This window comes from Idiotropiscis lumnitzeri, chromosome 21, assembly GCF_059441095.1.
Source record: "Idiotropiscis lumnitzeri isolate Australia: NSW breed Sydney's pygmy pipehorse chromosome 21, RoL_Ilum_1.0, whole genome shotgun sequence".
NCBI lineage: Eukaryota > Metazoa > Chordata > Actinopteri > Syngnathiformes > Syngnathidae > Idiotropiscis > Idiotropiscis lumnitzeri.
Genome location: NC_142411.1, coordinates 3,355,810 through 3,379,102, shown reverse-complemented (window position 1 = coordinate 3,379,102; position 23,293 = coordinate 3,355,810). Strand labels below are relative to the sequence as shown.

Below are 23,293 nucleotides of genomic sequence, written 5' to 3'. Positions count from 1 at the left end.
TGAATGTAATGTCCTGGGTTCTGCAACGAATGGCTTCAATTTCCTGTGAGCTGCAAACAACGCTTTCATTTTTTTTTGTAGAAAACGCCCTTAGGGGACGGCCCTGCCTCACCTATGACCGCACGTCCCTGCTTTTTTAAAAATGTATTTATTATTTTTTTGGGGGGTCTTTTCATTTTGTATTTTTTTTTTTTACATTTTTGTCAACACCAGCTCATAATTCAACCATCTGAGTATATAAGTGATAGATGATGACTGGGGATGATGATAAGGGAGTTGGCCAAGGGTGTAGTTTACGGTATGACGGGTTGGCCCGGGAACGTATCACGTTGGTTCATCTAGCGCTGCAGGTGTGTCAAAAGACCGGGAAGGTATTTGACTCCCGGGCACACACTGGGCTCAGTCCGAAGCACTCAGTGGGACATGATGCTCGCTCTCCTTCCTCTCCTGTGTCTGGTCTGGACCGAAGCAGCGCAGGCTTCAGATCCGAACCTGCCCTTCATGGACTACCTGGACGACGCCCACCTGGTCTGCATCAAGTGGGGATTCGATGATGACCAGCAGGGCAACATCACACTGAAATTCATCGTCAACACCACCGGCTGGATCGGCTTCGGCCTGAGTCCCAACGGAGACATGACGGGGGCCGATCTCGTCATGGGGGGAGTCGGGCCCGGCGGAAACTACTTCAAAGTAAGTGACGGGGTCAAAATGAGGCCAGATTTGTTTTGTCATGCAAGGTTTTTGCTCCGTGCAGGATTATTTTTCCACGGAGAACAGCTACCCCATAGAGGACCTGCAGCAGAGCTACACACTGCTGGCCCTCAATGAGAGCAACGGGCAAACTCTCATGACCTTTTCCAGGGCCTTGCAAACTTGCGATGACCAAGACCTCCCCATCACCGTAAGCGGAACGCCAAACTCTTTTTTTATTTTACGCCTGTTGAATACGACTGAGTAATAATAAACACGAGGAGCGGGAGATGTTGAGTTTTTTTTTTTTTTTTTTTAACCTTTATTTCTCCAAGACAATCGAGAAAAGGATTGTCATTTGTTATGCCGACTCAAATCACATATAAATTGTACCAGCGCAAAACAGTTACACAATATACGACATTACATTCGGTAAATTCAATTTGGTTGGATGCTGGATTTAACATTAGAAGTGGTGCGATACATTTTACCGGAATTAATTTCTGATTTGTTTAAAACGTTTTTTTTTTTTTTACTTTTAAATTAAATACAACAAGAGTGTGGACACAATTTATTTAATTACATTTATAATTAATTTAAATGTTTAATTTTGTTGCATTAAAAATTTTTCATTACACGTTGGGAGTGTTACAAATTTGCACGTCATTTATTTACATTTCAAAATTAATTTGACTGCATCGTCCAATTGAATTAATTAATTTCATGTTCTAAGACATTAAACATCTACAAATTTAAATTTGAATGACATCAAACATTTGGCGTGGGTCAAAATGAAATGGGAAAAAAAAAAGGCGGGACAAAATATAAAATTGATACCAAATGTATCATCAAATATCAATATCGCCATCCGTGAAGTGCTAAAAAAAACATTTCCAAATTTCTCACTTAATTTATAATATTGCCCGCTATTACTTTGCTTTAACCTCGAATAATAAATGTAATATTTTCAGCCTGACTCACATCTTGATGCTTTGCTGTGAGCGGTGATTAAAATGCCGTATCGTGATACTTTTGATATTGTTGTCAAAGTATCATGATAGCATGTCGGGAGTTCCTCTCCCCAATCAATCGATTTTTATACTTTTAATTTTTTTAATAAATATGAATTTCTAATCAGCAGCGTCTAAAGCAAGTTGAATTACTTCTCACTTGTTGTTTCTCAGCGTGGAGTTTTCCACTTTTGCACTTTGCAATTTCATTCTATTGTGTCGAAGATTTTAATTGTCCTTTGTCGAGCTCAAATTTCACGTCACTTCAGTTTCTGGGTCTCCTCCTGTTACGCTCCACTGAATGCGTCCATAAGATGACGTTCCTTCGTGCATTCGGACATGAGCGAGCGCCATAGCAACACTGTTTTGTTCTCTTCTAAATGTACGTAATCCAAGACGCTTTTGAGGAAAGAAAAGATGACCCGACGTCACTTGGTTACGCGCCAACACCAGCGCAGTCAATGATCATGATTTGATAACAATGTGTCTTTTTTTTTTTTTTTTTTTTAAATGTCGCTAGGCCCAAGCCATGAAGCTGATTTATGCTTATGGAACGACGGATGAGATCGGGTTCCACGCGGCTCTCGCCGGCACAAAAGAAGTCAACCTACTGAATTTTGTCACCAGAACCACGGCGGCAAATGGAAATTATATCAGTGCCACAATGGAAAATGTAGGAAGAAAATCATGTTGTCATTCCGCTTGGCAATAAGCAAGTCTCGACAAATATACTGCAAGTGTTGCAAAACTATTTTTGATTTTTTTTTTTGCAGATCACCATCCCTCCGCGGGACACTTATTACCACTGCAGAGTCATGAAGTTTCCACCATTGATTAGCAAGCATCATATCATTCAGGTTGCTTGCTTAATATTTTGGCTGAATTAAAATAAAAAAAAATAAAATAAAAAAAAAATAATAAAAAAATAAAATTAAAAAATATATATAAATATATATATATATATATATATATTTACATTTTGTTTTCACGTTTACATTTCACACAAATTTTTAAAAATTGAATTCTTGCCATCCGTCAAGGCTGACTCTAATGAATTTCATTCCAGTTTGAGCCGGTGATCGAGAACCGTGACCTGGTCCATCACATGCTACTGTACAGCTGCCCGTCATACGTGACGACGGCCTATGACGGCGAATGCCACCAGGGCCACCTCGGCGACCGTTGCTACGCCATCGTTGCCGCTTGGGCTGTCGGAGGCCAGGTCCGAGCGTGTCCGCCTCGTGAATTCTCGGACACCTTTTCTCATTTCACTTGGTGCGTTAATCAATTCCATTCGCCATCGCAGATATTTGAGCTTCCGGAAAACACCGGCATTCCCATCGGAGGTTTGGACGACGATGCGTTTTATCGGCTGGAAATCCATTACAACAACGTAAACAACGAATCAGGTACATCGCTTTGACTCTCAACGTATCGGTAACTTCTGCAGTTTTTTTTTTTTTTTTTATGTTTTACGCCGAGAATTGGTCACATTCACTGTTGGGTATGGTCTGTCCACCGTAGGCAGGAACGACAGCTCAGGTCTGAAGTTGCACTACACAGATCAACTGCGACCGCATGACATCGGCATCCTGACCACGGGTGTGTCGCCGTCTCGTGACATCGACTACGACATCCCTCCTCGAGCGACTAAATTCCACAGCTACGGCGTGTGTAATACAAGTCTCTTTTCTCAGGTAGGGAGTCGAGTCATGTGACTAACCCGCGTGGTATTTCGACTTTCCTGCATCTACATTTGTGCCGATCCAGATCATCAATCCTGTGCCGGACTTGCAAGTTTTTGCTGTGATGATGCACACTCACACAGCCGGGAGAGAGGTCCGAGTGGGACATTTCAGGTAAGAAAGCGAGATTATGGTCTGGACGGCGAGTCCGATGGCGTTGCCGATGACAAAGTTTTGCTTGTTGGCGATAGAAATGGGGAGCAATTAGGTTTCGTCACCATGAATCTCAACTATGACTTCAACCTGCAAGAGATTACCAAATTGGGAAGTATCAAGACCATCAAGCCGGTGAGCCTGCTTGCTTGTTAAGTTTACACGACATCACGTGACACTTAAAATATTTTACTGAGTTAAAAAAAAAAAAAAAAAAAAAAAAAAAAAAAAAAAATCTGCAATTATGCCAATATAAAATGACGCTTTAAAATCCTAAAAAATGAAGCCACTCTCCAATGATGTGGGTGTGTCCACTGAAACCACACCCCACTCAACTGCCACAAATACACACTCATATAGCCATCCTTATTCATTCTCGCCATTGGTTGGCTTCCCCCCCACAACCTGTCTCCCTTTCACTATTATGGCGCAGCTGTAAATGGGATGTGGTGGCACATTGATGGCTGCACAGCCTGCCCACTCTAATGTAAAGTTCCCTTCCAGCAACAGCAACCATTCATAATCAATAATTACGCTAAAAGCGCATATATAGTTAAATAGCGTTATCGGCTTTTCAATGTGTGACGTCTCGTGTGCTACAGGGAGACGATATCGTGGTGGAGTGCTCCTACAGTACGTCTGATAGGACAGGAGCGACACAGGTAGGTGTTCATAAAATATGGCAATCATGAAAAGAGCATCTTTTGGCAAAGCGCATCTGTGCCTTTCCACAGATGGGATTGGCGAGCACCGACGAGATGTGCCTGGCCTTCCTGCTCTTCTACCCCAAAATCGAGATTGTAGCATGTATCAGCCGGCCCAATATGTCAAACTTGAACCACCAGTGAGAGTCTGCGGCCGGCCCGACTTTCTGCGACTCACCGATACTTTAATAATAAGATTGTCTAATTATTTGCTGTGAATTCCCAACAGATTTCCTCTGGGAGGCTCGGTTTCAAACCAAACGGAAATCGTGGAGTATGAGAACGCGGTGAAGAACTTGTCGCAAATTCAAATTGTATTAACAAAGGATGTAAGTGTCACTTGGGACTCGTTCTGCTCAAAGTCGGATCGGAGTTCAATATTTAAAATCACAAACTTGTACAAATGTCATCGTCATAAAACTAGTAAGTTCTCACTTGTGTGCTTTGTGACAGAGCCAGCTCCACGTGAATCCGTACGGTCTCGTCAAGGATATGATGGAAACGCCAACTTTCCGCTGTGAGCACCACACCGGCAATGAGGCGAGCAAATGCACATCCGGCATTTGGATTCAAGCGGCAGTCCTGTTGGTGCTCGTCTGGATGGTTTCGTTCTGAAGATGTCGCCTGTTTAGCAATAAAATAAATAATATTCAGTTTTAGGAGATTCATTTAAATGCGCTAGGCGTTTATTCTTGTGGTTGTAGTTTGCACTGGTGATAAAATGCGATTATTGTCCTTGTTATCAATTGTACCACAATAATAATTAGGATCAAAACTAGATTAATGATTTTTTTTTATATAATTTTGAAATACCATATAGCACTAATATATTCAGTGAACTAATAGTTGTGGTAGAGGAAATGCACTAATTGATCATGAAAAGACTTGAGACTATGTAGTTACTAATTTGTGGAGCTATACTGTGTGTGGCATTAAATAGTTTTTCACCATTGCAGTTTTTCTGATTAAAAAAAAATGCATGAGGTGGTTTAGAGTGCCTCGTTGTCATTTGTGAGTGTGTGCACACCATGGAAAGAAAGATGGAAGAGCAAAGAGGGGCGGGGAATATGAATTTTCACACTAACAAGCACATTACATAATTCAGGGTTACTTCTCACATTAACAAAATTTATTTCAGTATGTGACTAAAAACAATTCGTATGTTTGAGAGCATTTCAGTAATACGTATATGTGAGTGTCTGAGTAGAGTGAGAGCAAAGAAATTTAGTTGTGTGTGTGGAACGATGTAACTCAGATTTAGCTCTCACACATACACAATATTGAAACATTGAAACGAGCGATAAACATGTTGTGTGTGAGAGCGTTTTAGTAGCACATGAGAGGGAAAAGCACACAGAAGTGGGTGTTTTGGTCAAAAACATATTCATCAGTGTGTTAGCGTTACTCTATTTTTTGTTTTTTTTTGCGATACTCCAATCTTGTCCCTGACGTGCTCTCACACATACGTCAGCGTGTCATAGATTTCGGTGAGAGTGTGAGCTCTCACTCCCACTGCATTTTACGCCGCCGTTGTCAAAGTGAATGGATGTGTACGGCTTAGCCGGCTGATAGCTTTCGGCAATGTTGTTATCAGAATGATATCGCAGCGTGACATAGGGGATTTCGCTCGTTTTTACACCGTCACGGAGCCCACGAAACACCGCAAAGGCTACACAGTGTACAAAGTGACCGCGCGGGTGAGTGCTGACCGCACAAGTGACAGCTATGGCTAACAATGCTAGTTCGAGCTAAGCTAGTCGAGCTAATATGATGCAAACGCCCAATAATGTCAACGACAACATATCAGTTGCTGGTTATCTTTTGTGTCTCTGTTTGTTTTCCACCTTAAAATAACTAGTGTTTTTCCCTCCGCCCTCGGTTGTTATGTAATTGTAATTACTAAAGCATTTGCCATCACAACCGTAAATGAACCTCATCCAGAGCCAAGCGTAAACTGCGTAACGAAGTGATTCACGAAGATACACGAAAATGCTTAAAGAGCATAAAGAAGCTTGGATTAAATAATTTAGCATCGTAGGGGGATATATTTCATTTGAGTGAATGGGTTGTTGGATACATACAGGATTTTTAATATTTCGAAATGCAAAATCTGCGTGTGCCAGAAATCCAAAATTTGCGTAGCATTGTGTGTGGAATACAAAGAAAACGTCACTGATAATTTACATTAGTAGAAATCCTGAAATACGAAATTTGCGTAGCGGTGAAACGCAGCAGGAATACAATTTTATAATATATGCAAATGTAATTTATCCAATCAAAATGTGAAACTGTGACTGATTAGGCAGACATCTAAGGTTTATGAGAGAGTTCATCTTAATTTAATCTTCCGAACCTTAAAATGTACTAGTGATGTCTCCCTCTTGCTCTGGTCTTTCACTATATAAGACTCCCATTGTCGCCCTCCTTGCTCATATTTGTGCCAGCACCCACAAGAACAATTGGATTCTAATCCTGACTCCTTTTGCCCTCTTTTGCTTTTACGCAGATCATTTCTCGGAAGAACCCCGAGGAGGTCCAAGAGGTACGACATGCAAACATTTGTAATCAATGACATCACTCATGTGGGAATTACTCATTAATTACCGGCTTGTACTATTCCCAGACACACATTTCTTTAGGAGAGTTTAGATTTTTAAGTTAAGACATCCATGTCGGAATGCACTCTTCCCCGGAAGCAGTGCTAATGCATTCAGCATGATGTCAATTACTGCTTGGAAGTCTTGTGAAAGGGGAGCGAGCCCAGTTTGTTGCTCACAAGCAATGAAGAAAAGTAGCAACTGTACCCGAGGATCTCGACTTTTACCTTTTCTTGCACATCACCGCAATTGTGCTGCCTGTCACTCGTTCTCCAGATAACGGTGTGGAAAAGGTACAGCGATTTCCGGAAACTTCACCACAACCTCTGGCAGCTGCACAAGAATGTTTGTAGCCAGTCAGAACTTTTTCCTCCCTTTGCCAAGGCCAAAGTATTTGGTAAGTAGCTTTGTACCGTCATCACGTGCGAGCGCAATGAATGTTAATTGACAGTAATTGGCTCCTTTTGCATTTTTAATGACGTCTATCTTGGTTCTCGATGTGCAAACATTTTAATGTAGGCCTAATGACCTTCTTGAAAGCCATAAGAAGACTAAGGTTGCATATTATTAAAAGCTGCATGTTCTGCCCCCTTGTGGTCGGTGCTATAACGCTGACTAATAGTACGGTTTATGACTATGATACTAAAAATTATTTTTGTGGAAAACCCAAGTGTGAAGAGTTTCCTGATAATTATTTAAGATTTTTTTTTTTTTTTTTTAAAGTTGCCATGGTATTACGCTGGAAAATTCTGCAGAAAACAAATTGGGAAATTGCATCTCAGTAAGAAACAAACTGAACAAAATTACGCTATTTCTCTGGTCCCAAAACCATTTTATAGTCTTTCAGTACTGGTCCAAATAATAACACTCCAATATTCAAGTATTAATACTCTGGAACTTCTGAACTTGTGTTGAATTCCTGTTTCCACGTACAGGTCGGTTCGATGACTCCGTGATTGAGGAGAGGCGACAGTGCTTGGAGGATCTTCTGCAATTCTCTGCAAACATTCCCGCTCTGTACAGCAGCCAGCACATCCAGGAGTTTTTCAAGGCAAGCGCAAATAAATGCACACGGAACCACGATCCGAAAGCAGAATTTTGACACGTGTCGTCCGTCTAGGGCGGCGAGGTCCACGACGGCTCGGAGCTCATCGGACCGTCCGAGCCCTACTCCGAATTTCTGGCTGACACTTTGTCAGACTGCAGCTCGGATGGTAGGTGCTGTCTCACAAGCTTGTAAAAAATAAAAAAATAAAAAGTTACTATCCTAACCCTGTATTCCTTCAGTTCAAAGAGACCTCAGTTGCGGAGACGATCTGACAATCGCGGCCGAGTATGGAGGTAGATATGAGTTATTGTTGTTATTATCTGGATCAGAGCTGCGACTTCTACTCCAGTAATGTTATGTTCCTTCCATCCACACCGTTTCCAGGCCCGTCCAGCGACAGCAGCGACTTGAACTCCCTGGCTGAGCTGGACGATGGCATGGCCTTGGGCCGCACTTCCCCGAAGCAGCCGCACGGGGGCGCCACCAGCATCAGCAGCAGCACCAGCAGCAGTCCTCGCTTGCCCTCCTTGCACGATCATCGCCGCCCCCCGTCGCCCGCCGCTCCCGCTTCCCTGGCCCCCAAGTCGGAGGTCAGCCGGCCTGGCCGTGCGTCACTATTCTCCAAGAAAGCCGGCGGCATCAAGGAAAAGCTGAAGGCCGACTACCTGGACAAAGCCGGCGAGCTTATCCGCGTGGCTGCGCAGAAGGAGTTGGATCACGACTACCCGGCGGCGTTCTCCTTCTACCGTAGCGGAGTGGACCTGCTGCTGCAAGGTGTCCAAGGTCAGACTTTGCTCCTCCATCCATCCACAAATTTCTTCAAAATCTTATTAAGTGCGTTAATCTCACACCACAGGTGAGCCAAGCCCCACGCGACGGGAGGCAGTGAAGAAGAAGACTGCCGAGTACCTGATGCGAGCAGAGCAAATATCCACTCAGCATCTTCGCAGCAACATGGGTCAAGGGTCAACACGAACAGTGGTGAGCCTTTGCCAAACATAAATTCGAAGTTTCAATCCGCCTGAATGACTGTTTGGCTTGCAGGTGATGGGGGCGCAGTGCTGCGCATCCACCAGCAGAGGGAGCCAGCACAGTCTTTCCGATGATCTTGCCGCTTACAGAGTGTTGGGCGTCATCGAGAAGGTCAGTTTAGTGACCAGCAAAATGATATTTAAAAAAAAAAAAAAAAAAAAAAAATTCATAACAGTGCCACGCAATTTACAAGGTCAGAAAGTGAACCGTGATGTCAATTCCAAAATGTTGAAAATTGCAGTAACCTTCATACAGTGCGTATATTTGCTTTTAATATATCCACACACAAATATGAAATAGTCATTAGTTCTACAGAATAAACAAGATCAAGGTGAAACACTAACACTTGCATCTTGATGAGCCACTTTGTGCACGTGAGTGCGGTACTCTCTATTAGTTGAATCACAACCCGATAAATACGGACAGTTCGTCCCCGTGTCTCCTCTCCTCATTCCGCCATTTTTCAACAGCAATAAACCACTGAAGATTTACTTGCTGATATAGCGAGAGATAGTGTGCATGTGTGTGTGTGTACACGTTTAGCAGCACTTATGACTACCACCAAGGTCAGTTTGGGTTGCCGGTTCTGTCAGCCAGCTGCCGGCGAAGCAACCTCACCACTCAGCCATGAAATGACTTGGCAAGCGGCTCACAGAGCGCCGTACAACACTGAATCAATGATGCTCATCCTACACACACGCATGCAAAAACCCAAAGGGGAATGTTGACACGATACCAGCGTGCTATAAATGCGCCCAAGTTCAGCAGTCCGTCACTATAAAAGCAGCTCCGCCATTCAAGCAATCAGCGCACCCTCCCCCCCCCAAAAAAAGAAAAAAAAAGTGCCCGGCTTCCCCTTTCCCGTCTCATCCTTCCGCCTTTCACTTTTAATGGGGACAGAGGAGACAGATGGAGCGAGCTCCTCACCCTGCTGCCCTCCTCCACCCCCCCCCCACCCCTCCCTGATGTTTGTGTCTTAATTATATTAGCGCCCTGGCTAGCACCACCGCTCTGTTTACTCACATCTCCATTCATATCCATTTAGCCTGCACCTGTTTGGTCCCAGCCAGGGTCACACGTAAAGAACGCACCGGCTACACACACACACACACACACACGCGCGTACGGACGCACCCACCGGGTCGCGCACATATGCTCGTGATCTCCCCGGAGAGGGTGATGATGGAGCACGAGAGCGATGATGATGTTAGGACAGAAAAGAAGCGAAAATGAAGACATCGGCGAGCGGTACCGGCAGGAAAGAAGACCCGAGCGTGTCGTTTTAAAGTTGCGATACTGGCGGAAGGTCAAGATTTAAGGACGGCGTCGGCGACATCTGCTCGCTAATTGAAACAGTTGACACGTGAAAAAAAAAAATAGGGCATAAATCCTCCTCATTTAATAACAACATCTTTTTCTTTTTCAAGCGGGTGATAGTTTCTCACATTTTATGTACGTACGAATCAATAATAGGATCGGTGTGATTGGCAGAAAAATGTTTTGTGCAATTCCATATTTTATCACGTAACATTAAATGGCAGCATTGAAGACGAAACACAAAAATACTATTCCAAAAATAGGGAACGTATATGTACAAAGTACCAAATATTTATATTCTTAAAGTTTGTCAACTAAACGTCTTACAAAAAAAATAATTCTACTAATTGTGTCACTTTAAATGTGTTCAATTTGGAATGTAGATTTTTTTTTTTTTTAAGTCACGGGTAAAGAAGCCAAAAAATGCGGCGTAAATAAGTTTTAATTATAACTGAAAAAAAGTCACTCCCAAAATCAAAACGAAGACCGAAACTCGAAATGTCTTTGCTCCATAATTGACTCGCAACACATTTATTTGAGCCCATCTGCTCGGCTAATCAGCTAATAATTGGAGCCCTAATGTGCTTAAATCGCTGTTTGGTGGCTGTGACATTGCCTTGGTAAACACCGCAAGCCCTGATGGCTTAATCCTTCTTTTCCAGTCTCATTGAGAGCGCCACATTTATTTTTGCGCTGACCCTCTCCTGCCCAATACGAAGCCGTCATTGAGCAACGCGGCCATCCCGTTGTGTTCGTAACCTGCCGATTAATGACACTCTTCCATCACAGGTTCTTCTGGTCATGGACAAGAGAACACGAGAGATGTTCGTCGTCAAAGTACGTATACCGTCGTGAGTGTGTGTGTGTGTGCGTGCGTCCCGCGTGGTGGTTGTCCTGACTCTGAGTGTGAAGTGTGCCAGACGCCCCCGTGTGTGACCGCTGTAATTGATTCTAATGGGCCTGTCCCTGTCAGCTCCTCTGCTCTCAGGTGTGAGACGCGTGCCAGATGTCAACGCGCAGCGCGGGCACAGATGACTTCCCACGCACGCACGCACGCTCGTATATAGACGACTCCGCAGACACTTGCTGCCAATGTGAACTTGATGTGCGAGATTTGCGCGGGTCTTTGAAAGTCACGCGCACGTATGAGGCTTGATGGGTCCGGTGACTTTGAGTTGGCATTCGTCGATAATGGCCGCGTTTCCCCTTTTGCCACAGTGCCACCCGCGCGCGCACACACACACACACTCATTCTGCCAGCGTTATCATTAACAAGGATGTAAAGAATGAAATGCGGTCGTAAACAAATAAGACTTTCAGAACTTTCACGGCTGGAAGTGACTGAGTAAACTGTGATATCATTTGTCGTTTTTCACAGAGGATAAAGAATATATGCCTTTGTTTGTGTTCAAATATTCGTTGCTTGAAGAAGAACATGGCCATATAAGATGCCATTTTTTTTTTTTTAGTCCGTCAAATGTCTGATTTCCTATTATGTGTTAGCATCAAGCTAACAGACTTTGATGCTAAGGTCTTTTTGTAAGACTGCAAGCGGGATTCTTTTTTGGAAGAAATGTTTTCAGTTTGACAAACTGCTGCTTGTTGTGGCCACACGGCCGTTCCTTTTTAAATTTTGGCTCGCAAGAAACGTCAACACGATTTTTTTTTTTTTTTTTGCGCCGACGTCAGGGTTTGAGGAAGAGCAACGACTGCAGCCGTCTCAAGAAGAGCATCACGCCTCGCTCGGTGCCGCACATGGTGCAGCTCAAGAAGCTGGTGGACTCGGAGGACACCGTCTTCCTGCTGCTGCAGCACGCCGAGGGTGAGGCGCTTCTTTCCGCTTGTCTTGCCGTGCCCTTGTCCCGGCAGATGTTTGATGGAGATGGCCGTGTGTCACAGGTCATTATTCTGATAGCAGGTGGCGCCGCGCTTCATTAGCTATGCCAACACCCGGGCCTCCTTACATCTCTCTCGTGTGAGGCCTGCGGCGCGTTGGAGGGTTGGGGAACACTTTGAATAAACTCAAGTCTCACTTTTTTAAAAAAATTTAGTTCTTGTTTAACTTTTGATTAAAACGTTTTTTTTTTTTTACTTTTTCATTTATCTTAAGTTTTTTTCCCACCGAAATAAATGGAAATGCCATTTATTTGTTGCGGGAAAAAAACCCCTAAAATTGTTGTTATCTGTATTTCAATGAGTCAAAAAAGAAAAATCACTTCATAAGATGGCGTCGCAATGACATCATGCAATCGAATAAAAAGTAATGACGATTAATGACAATAAAAAAGAACTAAACTATTTTTGGCAGTGCATCAAATAAATAATTTTATTTATTTTTTTTTTTTTACAAGACAAAAACAGTCAATGGTAGCTTCAATTTTGACAACTGTATTCATTTAAAAAAAAAAATCCCAAATTCAAAGTATTGCAGAGTCTAACTTCCTTCCCGAAAATAAATCAAGCCCACTTTTAATTCCCTTTTCTTGGTCTGCAGGTGGAAAGCTGTGGTCCCACATCGGAAAGTTCCTGCGCAATTCCAATCCGGACGAGAGCTTTGACATTCCTTTCATCCAGAAGAGCCATACAGTGGCCGTTCACTCGCCGCATTCAGCGAGTTCCAGCTCTGGGCTTGCTGCTTGCGCTTCTGATTCAGTTGCGCATTTAAAAAAGGAAGTCGATGACCCGTCCGCCTCTCCAAGTAGCAGCGGCCTCTTTGCCAGGCTTCGCAAAAAAGTGGCGGCCCACCCCGACTCGGGCGCCACGTCCGAGGAGGAGTGCACCAACAGTTATTTAACACTCTGCAACGAGTACGAGCAGGAGAAAGTGGAGCCGGACGATCTCGGGCTGGACGAGGACGCGAGGAGCGAGCAGGAAGTGTCGTTTGACGTGGCGACCGGGACGGCCACCGCCTCCTCGCAGCTCAGCAACGACAGCCTGTCGTCGGCCGTCGGCTCCCAGGAGCTCGGCTTTTTCGACACGAGGCGAGATGGCGAGGGGCGGGACAGCGGCGACGCCTCGCGCTTGCCGACGGCTTCGGCGGGGCCGCTGCCTCTGGATCAGTCCAAGCACACGCCCATGGAGTTTTTCCGCATCGATAGCAAGGACAGCGCGAGCGAGTTGGCCTGCCAGGACTGGGGCGAGCAGCAGCAGCAGCAGCCCCTTTCCCCAAAACAGCCCCCTGTCTTTTCCGCATCCGAAGTGCTGGACGATCCTCCAGAGCTGGCTCCGGAGGTCAAAGGCCACAATGCACATCTTTGGGGCTTGGATTGGAGCGATAAAGGCTCCAATGAATCCGTGCCGGTCATTTCTTTCAAAGAGGCGGCAGTCGAGGATGAGGGTCATCCGCCGGACCTGTTGGTCAATCTTCCCGTCGTGAGCGGGGCCGCTGACTCTCAACAAGAGGAACTGGAAACTTCCACGCTGTGTCCGGGTCTTGAGGTCGCGACCTCTCCTCAAAGGTCTATCAAGCCGGATGTTTTACAGCTGCCCGGACAATCGCAGGGAGAGGAAGAGCAGCAGCCTTCATCTTTGTGTGCAACCTCTGCAAAACGTGACCCCGGTGTTGCATCTTCGTCCCTCCTGACCTCCCTCTGGGACGACTACAGCTTGACTTTTGGACAAAAGGACAGAGGTGAAATGCCAGTTGATAATGACTCTTTGCTCGATGCGGGTCTTCCACCGGCGGCTTCCGATAATGACGCGGCAATTCACGCCGACGCGACGTCGAACGTTGAAACTCGGGCCTGTGAGCCATCGCCGGAGCTCGCCGCCGGGTCGTCAGCCAACGCGGTGGAATTCGACAAAGGAGTATCGCGGCTGTTCGCCGAGCTGGATGAGTTGTCGCTGGCCGCATCGCAGGCTCGTATCCCGGAAGCGTTCGTCCGACGCTGGGCCGTCGAGCTGGTGACGGCGCTGGATTGCCTGCACCGGGAGGGCATCATCTGTCGAGACCTCAATCCCAACAACATCCTCCTCGATTGCCAAGGTGAGATGGCAACTACTCAAGTGCGAGTTCTGATAACCTTATGCTGTCGTAAATAGATAACGTAGATGCTGTTTGGAGTTAGCATGAAGCTAGGCACATTGAGAAGCGAGCAAACAAAGATGGCCGCATGGGAGGCGAGTCACTTTCCATAATACGTATGCGGCCCGACCCCCCCCCATCAGTCGTGATCTCACTACCGGAATAAAGACAAGAGAGCGCATTTTACTGGGTCACAAATTCCTCCCCATTTTCTTCTGTTGTCGTCCCACAATCATCTCTCTCCACCTCGTTATCAACAAGCGTCTAATTAGCTGAGTGGCTGTTTTAGTCTCCCCCGTGGTAATTATTGTTCTAAAGGGCCCATCACCGAAGTAGTGCGGTGCATCATTCTGGCTAGCCCCGGCTAATGGCCGCGGCTACCTAATGACACCATTAGTTCTAATGACGGCGTTAACGGGTAGCCGCTAAACAGGAGTAATCGCCGAGGCGCTGTGCTTGAAACGGCTCACGGAGGGGATTGTAGGCCGGCGCAAAGGAACGGATTTATTGGTAGGAAAACAATTTGAGAAGTCAGACTGACACTTGAGGGAAAAAAATAATTAAATCGTTCTTTTTCCTTTCAGGTCATGTTCAGCTAACTTACTTCTGTAGCTGGTGTGATGTGGAGGACTCCTGCGACAAAGAGGCGAGCGCTAACATGTACTGTGCACCAGGTAAGTCTTGTTGTAATTGTTTCGCTGTCCTCTAGAGGGTGCTGCTGCGCAACGCTAATGCCAGCTGAAGTGTGTGAGCTCCGGTCTCGCTTGTTGCCGCCGGCAGGCTTGTGGCAGCTCTGGCATGTTGTTTAAAAGCTGTCGAAAGCAAAGTGCTTGCCACTAAATGAGTAATTCTTCGCTGCGCTTTGGTCTATTCGAAGTATGCGACTTCAGATGTAGAAATTCTCGCTGAAAAAACACACACACACGCATTTTTCCTCACACACTTGAATTGATACTTTTTATATTTCCAGGAAGGTGATCTGACGCATAATTCATCCTAATTTTGTTTGAAACGTCTTCAGTGCAGACTTTGACATTTTATATATATCTATAGGCATTTGTTTTAAATGTAAAAATACTTTAATTAAATGGCCAGAAAGCATTTGAATTAATTACAAATATTTTTAAAACATAAAAATAAATTAAGGAAAATATTGTAAATTTATTTCATTTTGTATCACCCATTTACATAAAAAAAACATTTAATTAATTTTTATTTTATTTGGAAAAATCATCGCATGCAAATAAATCATCCGTAACTCGAAAATATGTTGTAAAAAAAGGCAAACACAGACAATAACCACACTGCACACATCATCTTTGAGGATGAGGCACACAATTGATTAAATAACCTAAAGACAATAATCTGAATAATCCTGCGCCTTAATACAAAAAAAAAAAAACACATCAGGACTATTGCCGGTTGGATTTGTGGTTTACTTACTTTGTTTATAATATCGTCTTACAGCCAAAGATATTTCATTTAAAAACATGTAGAGGATCATCAGGAAAATCAGATTGTGGTTTGAAGACAACAGATCGTCTTCCTCCGAAATTGGCCATCATGTTGTCATAATATTCGTCACTAGGGGGCGTGCGATGCCCTCTGAGCATACATGGCAGTGCTCATCTTTTAATATTTTTTTTAATATAAATAAAAATCAGCATTTAGTACATGCACTCATTTTATATATGGGCTTGTCGTTGCAAGCACCAAATAGTGTGTGTGTGTGTGTTTTATCTTGCCCTTGTTATGTGTTGCTGTTTATCCAGACGGGGTCAGCTCTATGGCTTCATTCCTGATGACAGATTTATGACTGTTTGCCAGAGAGCTAGCAGGGGGTCTGCTCTGCTCTCTGTGTGTTGGGGTGTGTGTGTGTGTGCGTGTGCGCGCGCTCACATGTATGTGCGTGTGTGAAAGAAGGAGGGAAACATGTTTTTAAAGCACGCACCCACACACACTGGGAGTGGACTTGGAAAAATCCAGTGTCGCTGTATTCATCTGTTTATTCTGCACTTGTGCTTATTTACTTTGTCACCTATTTCGTCATCACTAATAAACATCAGATGGCAAATGTTTTGCTTTGTAGTAATTAGGCAAACAAAACAAAATGAAACAAAAACAAGCAGTTTGAATGTTTGACGAACAGAAGTGAATTTAATCCCGAGAGGTAATTATTTTTCTTTTCTATTGAGGAGCAAGGGCAGCTCAGGTCAACATTTTTTTTTAATTCCTATAGTAAATATAATTGATTAATTAATATGCATCCAACCCGTGCACACATATAGTATATCAAATTAAAAAATCATCAAGAGCAAAAATAAAATTCAATTAAAAAGCAAGAGGCTAAAAAAAATGCTTTGAAAACCTTTATTTCCGATTGCTTTAAAAAAGCTTCAATCCAAGATTTGGTGTGACGTCAACAAATGCAGTTGGCTCACAATGAAAGCGTCATACAAAGGCAAGATTAAAAAAATAAATAAATACATTGAAAGTCCCCCCCCCCCCAAAAAAAAACGTCCTTGTGTTGCCGGATCCTTCCTTACTCGTACCTGCTTCAACAGCGCTTCGCATTTGGGGAAGTTGGCGTGACAGGAGAAGCGCGACAGTTCCTTTCGGCCCACAGGAGAGACGAGATGCGATCAGAGATAGCGAGCAAAGTGAGCGCCGCTTCATTGTTTTCGTGTAAAAGGAGAAGAAGAAGAAGAAGAAGAAGAAGAGGCCACGAGGTGAACTCAACTCTTCTGCATCCCTCGTTTCATCCCACCCGCCCCATCTCAAGCGTTTGGCGCACATGCGAGGTGAAGGCACAGTCGCTCTGCGGAAGAGTTGTTTCGCGATGACCTGTGGCCTCTGGACGCGCTTAACCCCCCCCTCTCCCCCTCCCCCTTTTCCCGTCCTCTTTCTCCCCTTGCTCCGTGCCTCGCTCTGACAGAGCGGTAAGTGTAGCCAGCTTCACTGTACTCTCCCTGCAGCTCCTTAGACATTAATCCATTGTGATGACATCGACCTTGCTCTGAGACGTGTGCGTGCGTGCGTGCGTGCGTGCCCGCTATCGGCCCTCCAGCGAGGAGCCATGCAGGTATCACTAGTCCGTTCAATGACGATCTTCTCTCCTTGGCTGTCAAAACAGTAATCCTGGGGAGCCCTGAAGACTGGTTGCTCAGTTAGCTGTAAGTGTGTGCGTGTGCGTGCGTGTGCGTGTGTGCGTGTGCGCAACAGTATCATAGCCCTTCTCTAACCTTGGCTGCAAGAGAGCCACACACGGCCCGGCAGAGTTCCCCCGGCAGCCTCCAGGAGACGAGGGGTCTTTGTCTCTCATGTTCCCCCAGCCGAGGAGCCTGATCTCTGGGCACACACGAGGTCACGGGCGCGCCCCCCCCTGGGTGACCAAACCCCCGATGGGGGGCGTTGCAAAGCAAAGTTGAGCGGCATGAGAAGCCATCTGGTGCCAAGCGGCGCTCGGAGCATGCACGGACGCACACTTTTTGACTTTGGCAGTAAAAAAAGAGCCTTTGGGTTGTCAGGCTTTTGTGTCTCAAGTCGGCTACACGCGTACTGTTAATTTGGCTGGATTGTTTTTTTTTTCCTCTCTTTTCCGATCAAAGTCGGCAGACGCTCGCATTTGTGATGGACTGCAATCGGACATGTGGTCCTGTTCAGGATTCACACAAATAAGAGGAGAAACGTTTTTTTGGAGTGTCCCAAGTCATTCGGTCGGCACAGTCAAAATGAGCAAAAGAGCAGCGCTTTGGATTTAAGATCGGAACAGCTTTTGAGTCGAAGATACAGATTAGGTCGTGAATCTCGGCTTGTCATGAGGGGAGAGAAATGAAGTCGGACAAGTTTGGGCTTTTTAGTTTTTTTTTTGGTTAAAGTAGAGTCTTGTCTACAATATGCAAAAATACTTTTTGATGGTCGTTTTGTATTTATTAAATTTTTTTTTTTAATCGTGACTTTCTAAAATAATGCAACCGTATATATTTGATAATTTTGTATTTTATTTTACACATAATTTGGTCCGAGGCAACGCACAAACGAGCTGACAACTCAGCGCAAGACGAAGCCGCAAATGACGTCCGTGTCATCCTTGAGAACCGCGACGTGAAATCGCCCGTCCAGAAACAGGCCCCGAGGAGCCAAGCGCGACGCCTCCGAATTACACAAAGAGAACAAAACAAAACAAAACTCCATTTGCGCTATTTTGCTCCTCTTGTGTCGCCACTTTCCATTTCTTTTTTTGTTTTTGTCTGCGTGTGCGTTTGCCGTTCGAAGGTCGGGTCATGCAGATGGTGTGAAGTTGCGGCACAGACGGTTTCCTCGATTTAACAGCTTTTTTTTATTATGCAAATCGCGCTTTTACGAGACACACTCCGCATGTGTGTGTGTGTGTGTGTGTGCGTGCACGCTCTCATTTTGAAGCAAGCGAGTCAGTCCGCTGAATGATTGAGTGATTCAAGATGTCGGCCCGAGTCTTGTCGAGTGTTTTCAATCTGAAGTAGCCGCCGTGCATTCAGCGGATTTCATTCCTTGTTTGAAAAGAACGGCAAGTGGATGATTGTTTTCCTCCGTATGGCGCAACTTTGGAGTTGGACTCAGAACGTGTTTTTCTCTTTCCAGAGGTGGGAGGCATCGGCGAAGAGACGGCCGCGTGCGATTGGTGGAGTTTGGGCGCCATCCTGTTTGAGCTCCTGACAAGCACGGTGAGTCCAAAAAGAGCCAAAAGGGTTTTTTTTTTTTTTTCAGGTATTGTGGGACGTCTGCAGGTTGATTGGCATTCAGCTGTCACGCTCTTTATGGTCTTGCCAGATCGTGTGTGTGTGTGTGTGTTTTGCGAGGTGCGTCTTGGCTGCCGCCTCTCGCTCTGGTTCCGCGGGAGTGCCAGGGGTGTCCGTGTGACTTTCTCCCCCTAGCTTGAGCTCCATCTGCCGGGCCACCGGGTCGCCTCTCGACGGGCCTCTTTCCTGGCTCCCGGAGCACCGCTGGGCTGCTGCAGAAACGTCGCAGAGTCTACGTCGGCCGGGGGCAGCTCTCGAAAGTGATGATGATGATGATGGCGAGGGGGGGGGCGTCGTTTGAAGTCTTGGAATGGGGGGGGGGAACTGGGGCAAATCTTTTTTTTTTTTTTTGGTCTGGAAGTATCCGAGGAATCCTTATGAGAATACAACCACGCGTTTAAAGTCCGCCTTCTAATTCCGATGAAGTACAATTTGAAATTCCAAAATCGGTCGGTCACCATCCACACAAAGTTTTGTTCCGATGTCGACCCGAGTCGGAAAGCGTTTAAGTGAGCTAACGAGTACACGTTTGTAAAAGAAACGAAACAACATTTGGAACCTTGTTTCAACTTAATGTGAAGAGACTTGCCTCTCTTTTAAATTGCCTCATAAAGGAGAAATCATTTAGTTTAACTGCATTCTTATTTCAAAATGTTTAACTTTTTTTTTTTTTACTTAAAACAACTCAGGAAGCATCATTTCATCCAAAAACAACACGAGGTCGCCGTATAATTTCACCAATTTTTGGTTCAGTTGTCCCTGAAACGCGTTCATTCAATTTGTATTCTTATTCCGGCTAACATTTGTTTTGATATCGGCACAAATCGGATCGCGAGCGGCGTAATTGAACAGATTGTGTTTAACAATGGAGGTTCCACTCGCTACACAAACACCCACGTACACAAAAAGGGCCCTTCAATTTTTCATTGTCTATTAAATTTAAATAGAGTGTAACTGTTTGCCAGTGGGCATATTTTCTTATCAGCCATCAACGGTGCCCATCAGTGTCCAAAACACGAGTTGGGGGGGTGTTAGGTTGGTGTTATTGTGTTTAACAACACACACACACACACACGTGCGTGCGTGCGTGCGTGTGCGCTTACCTGGGGAAAAAATAAAACGAAAAACAAAGTCAGTCACACAGATGTCTCCTTTGATGATTACGTCTGGGTACCGTCCTGGCAAAGACACACACGCACACACACACACAGACACGAGCGCAAATAGTGTCTCTTGATCCTTGCAGGATAAGATCTTGCCTGGGGCAGTCTTGACTGCAGCCAGGAACCAAGCCAGAAGTCCTGCAGCACGTATCAGGAGAGAGGGAGCGCGGCAACAGATCCAGCTTGGGTTGGGGGGGGGGGGCGCACAAACGCACAGCTTGCCACACTCGTCTCTGCCGTTTGGTGTTTTTTTTTTTTGGGTTCCGTCGGAAGATGCGCTGCTGTGCTCCGGTGATTACTGGCCATTATTGTCAATTATTTGAACAATAAGGCTTTAGTGTGTGGTTTGGGAAAGCACTTACAGGTCTTGCGCTCCCTTTCACTCACTTAGTTACTTTTTTTTGGGGGGGGCTTGTATTTTGGGGCGAGTGCAGTCATTTGTTTTATTAAAAAAAAAAAATCCCTCCTTGTTATCAATTCCAGTGAACTTTTGCAAAATGGGAATGATAAAAGCTGTTGTTGTTTTTTTTTTTTTCTTCCCATCCCCGATATGTTTTCCATTCTGTGACACAGACGGGCAGTTCCAAGAAAAGCCGTCATCATTGTTGTTTCAGGTGCTCAGGCTCGGCGGGTGTCCCGTCGCCCCCCCCCCCGGTTTTGTCACTTTTTTTTTTTTCTTGCTTGCGCTGATTGTTATCTCTCGCCGCAGTCGCTGCTCCAGTGCCATCCAGCGGGAATCGGACGCCACACGGCACTCAACATCCCCGAGTCGGTGTCGGAGGAAGCCACATCGCTGCTGGAACAGGTGGCCGCGCAACGCAAATGCACGCAACACGCGCGTTATATTTTCTTCCCGAAGGTTTGACTAAAACCGAAGCGTACGAAAGCCAAAGCACTACTTCCCATAGTAATTCATGTGAAGCCAGTTAATTGGTTCCAAACACTTCACAACTTCATGTCAGATGCAGCGAGGAGGAGGAAAAGGGGGGTCCGAATTATTTCTTGAATTCTTTAGACAAGAACAGCTCGACAAGGCTCATCTCATCCTATCAAAATTCAGACCTTCAAAATTAATTGAGAAATAGTTTCGCCACTTTTGACCGTTATATTTGGAAGCTGTGACATTTGACAGGATTTGTTACACCGACGTTGCCGAGTGTCGGCCGACGAAGCTCGTTCAATGAGAAACAACGGGTCGAAAGTGGAAAAGTTATCGAAAACCGAATCGTCTGACGAAGGAAAACGGAGTTTCTACCGAATTATAATTTTTGACGGTTTTCCTTTCCTGTGTGCCAGTTGCTGCAGTACAACCCCACCGAGAGGCTTGGCGCCGGATTGGCCGGCGTGGACGACATCAAATCGCACCCCTTCTTTGCCAATGTAGACTGGACCAAGTAGATTGTGCCCGCCCCTTTCAGAAATGCATGCTGGGAAATTAACCATCGCCGGTTCCACCCCAGGTAGACAAATCGGTTCATACGTTGGATTGCCAAACGGCGGCGTTATCTTCTCATGTACAGTTTGAATCATTTCAAAACGCGTCGCTGATGTTCCACTCGGCCTTTGCTAGTTTGGCACTTCCTGTGTGGTCGCTACGAGCCACGATCGCCACGCACGCACGCACACCGACGTTTAGCACGTCGAGGTCAGAAACTTTTCACGCGATCGTTTCCTGGTCGTGCCCACAGAGATTAGCCCAAACTTTTTGAAATACTGCCACTTGCAATATCAGGGCTTTACTATGCAAGTTAAGAAGCGAATCTTGGCCAAGTTGTAGTCGGGCATTATTATTATTATTATTATAAATGGCAGAAATGTCGTGAATGGTCTGCAGATTTTTTGGAAAAAAAAATAAAATAAATATTCCAAATAAAAAAAAAAAAATTCTTTTGATATAACAAACTACACTAAGCACTGAATTCATATTGTCATGTAAGATAATAAATTAGATTTTGTGTAAATAAAACTTCAAGTTTGTGTTCCAAATGATTATGCAAATTGAATTTAAGAATCCCAAAAACTTTTTTTCTATTTTTTATTTTTTTTAAATTCGGGTGGCAAGGCTCTGTAGATCGTCGTCAATCTCAGACGCTTGTGATAAATCGTCTCTCAGGTGAGCCCGATTTAAAAGAAAACTGTTTAAAAGCGTTTCGACTTTTAAGCAGGCTGCAGATTTCAAGCGACGTGGGAAAGAAAAACGACTTGACTTGAAAAATGATCGTGACTGACATTTGCATCAATTATTCAGGAAATTTTTTTTTATTGCGTAATAATTTGGAACACAACGTAATGACTGCTGTTTGTCGTCAATGTTGCGGTTATGTTGTCGTCATATCATTCAAGCACATCGAAACCCAGTGCACTGCAACCTCTATTAACGATGTTTTATTTCCTCCTGTTTACTACACTGACTCGACAGCGATGCAAATAATAAACATGCCTGAGAAACAAGATGCAGTATTGCTTTTTTTTTTTTTATAAAATAAACCTGAGCTTCTTTTAGGAGATTCTACTGGTGGCCCGCAAGCAAAATTCAACATGCTTTCGCGAAAAAGTGGTAGTTTTAAGTTGTAATATCATCAATCACCCCAAGATGGCAGACATCATCTTCTCTGTACTACGTGAGTAGGCCTAATATTTTTTTTAATTTTTGGAAGGATATGCAGAAAAAACTTTGTGCCTCAATAATATTCAGTTTGGAGTGAGTTGATTTTTTTGGGGGTGGGGGAAAAAAAAAAATATATATATATATATCTAGTTGGGTGAGGATATTTGATCTTTTACACATGCAAAATGTATGATCAAAAAATAAAATATTGCGACGCACAAGATACTGACACACACACGATATATTAGGGAGCTCATTCAGGTGTAACCAATGAAGTGGCTGACTGGCTCCCTAATGAGTAATTAATTAGATATACTGTAGGTCTCCCTTGGGTGTCGTTGCTGCAAAATGTAATAGCAATAATAATTTCATTTCTACACCGTAACGCGTCCGACGGACTGAACTGAACATGAACCCTCTT

At 44.6% G+C, this 23,293-nt stretch overlaps 2 protein-coding genes across 2 annotated transcripts; both read left to right on the top strand.

Annotated features, from left to right (window-relative positions):
• Positions 1 to 391: 391 nt before the first annotated feature.
• moxd1l (monooxygenase, DBH-like 1, like) lies at positions 392 to 5,255 on the top strand. The gene is made up of 13 exons (XM_088285681.1): positions 392 to 693; positions 758 to 904; positions 2,224 to 2,376; positions 2,477 to 2,560; positions 2,770 to 2,925; positions 3,010 to 3,112; positions 3,228 to 3,400; positions 3,474 to 3,562; positions 3,640 to 3,736; positions 4,204 to 4,263; positions 4,336 to 4,445; positions 4,535 to 4,634; positions 4,759 to 5,255. Exons 1-13 carry the CDS (start codon positions 424 to 426, stop codon positions 4,918 to 4,920), a joined length of 1,704 nt encoding a protein of 567 aa, XP_088141807.1. The 5' UTR covers positions 392 to 423; the 3' UTR covers positions 4,921 to 5,255.
• A 556-nt stretch (positions 5,256 to 5,811) lies between these two features.
• rps6kc1 (ribosomal protein S6 kinase B1) lies at positions 5,812 to 22,715 on the top strand. The gene is made up of 16 exons (XM_088285680.1): positions 5,812 to 6,002; positions 6,812 to 6,847; positions 7,179 to 7,299; positions 7,838 to 7,953; positions 8,023 to 8,116; positions 8,190 to 8,243; positions 8,335 to 8,733; positions 8,807 to 8,931; positions 8,995 to 9,093; positions 11,089 to 11,136; positions 11,989 to 12,121; positions 12,794 to 14,284; positions 14,908 to 14,997; positions 18,944 to 19,026; positions 20,974 to 21,069; positions 21,561 to 22,715. The coding sequence occupies exons 1-16, from the start codon at positions 5,901 to 5,903 to the stop codon at positions 21,660 to 21,662; spliced, it is 3,189 nt and encodes a 1,062-aa protein (XP_088141806.1). The 5' UTR covers positions 5,812 to 5,900; the 3' UTR covers positions 21,663 to 22,715.
• The last annotated feature ends 578 nt before the right edge of the window (positions 22,716 to 23,293 follow it).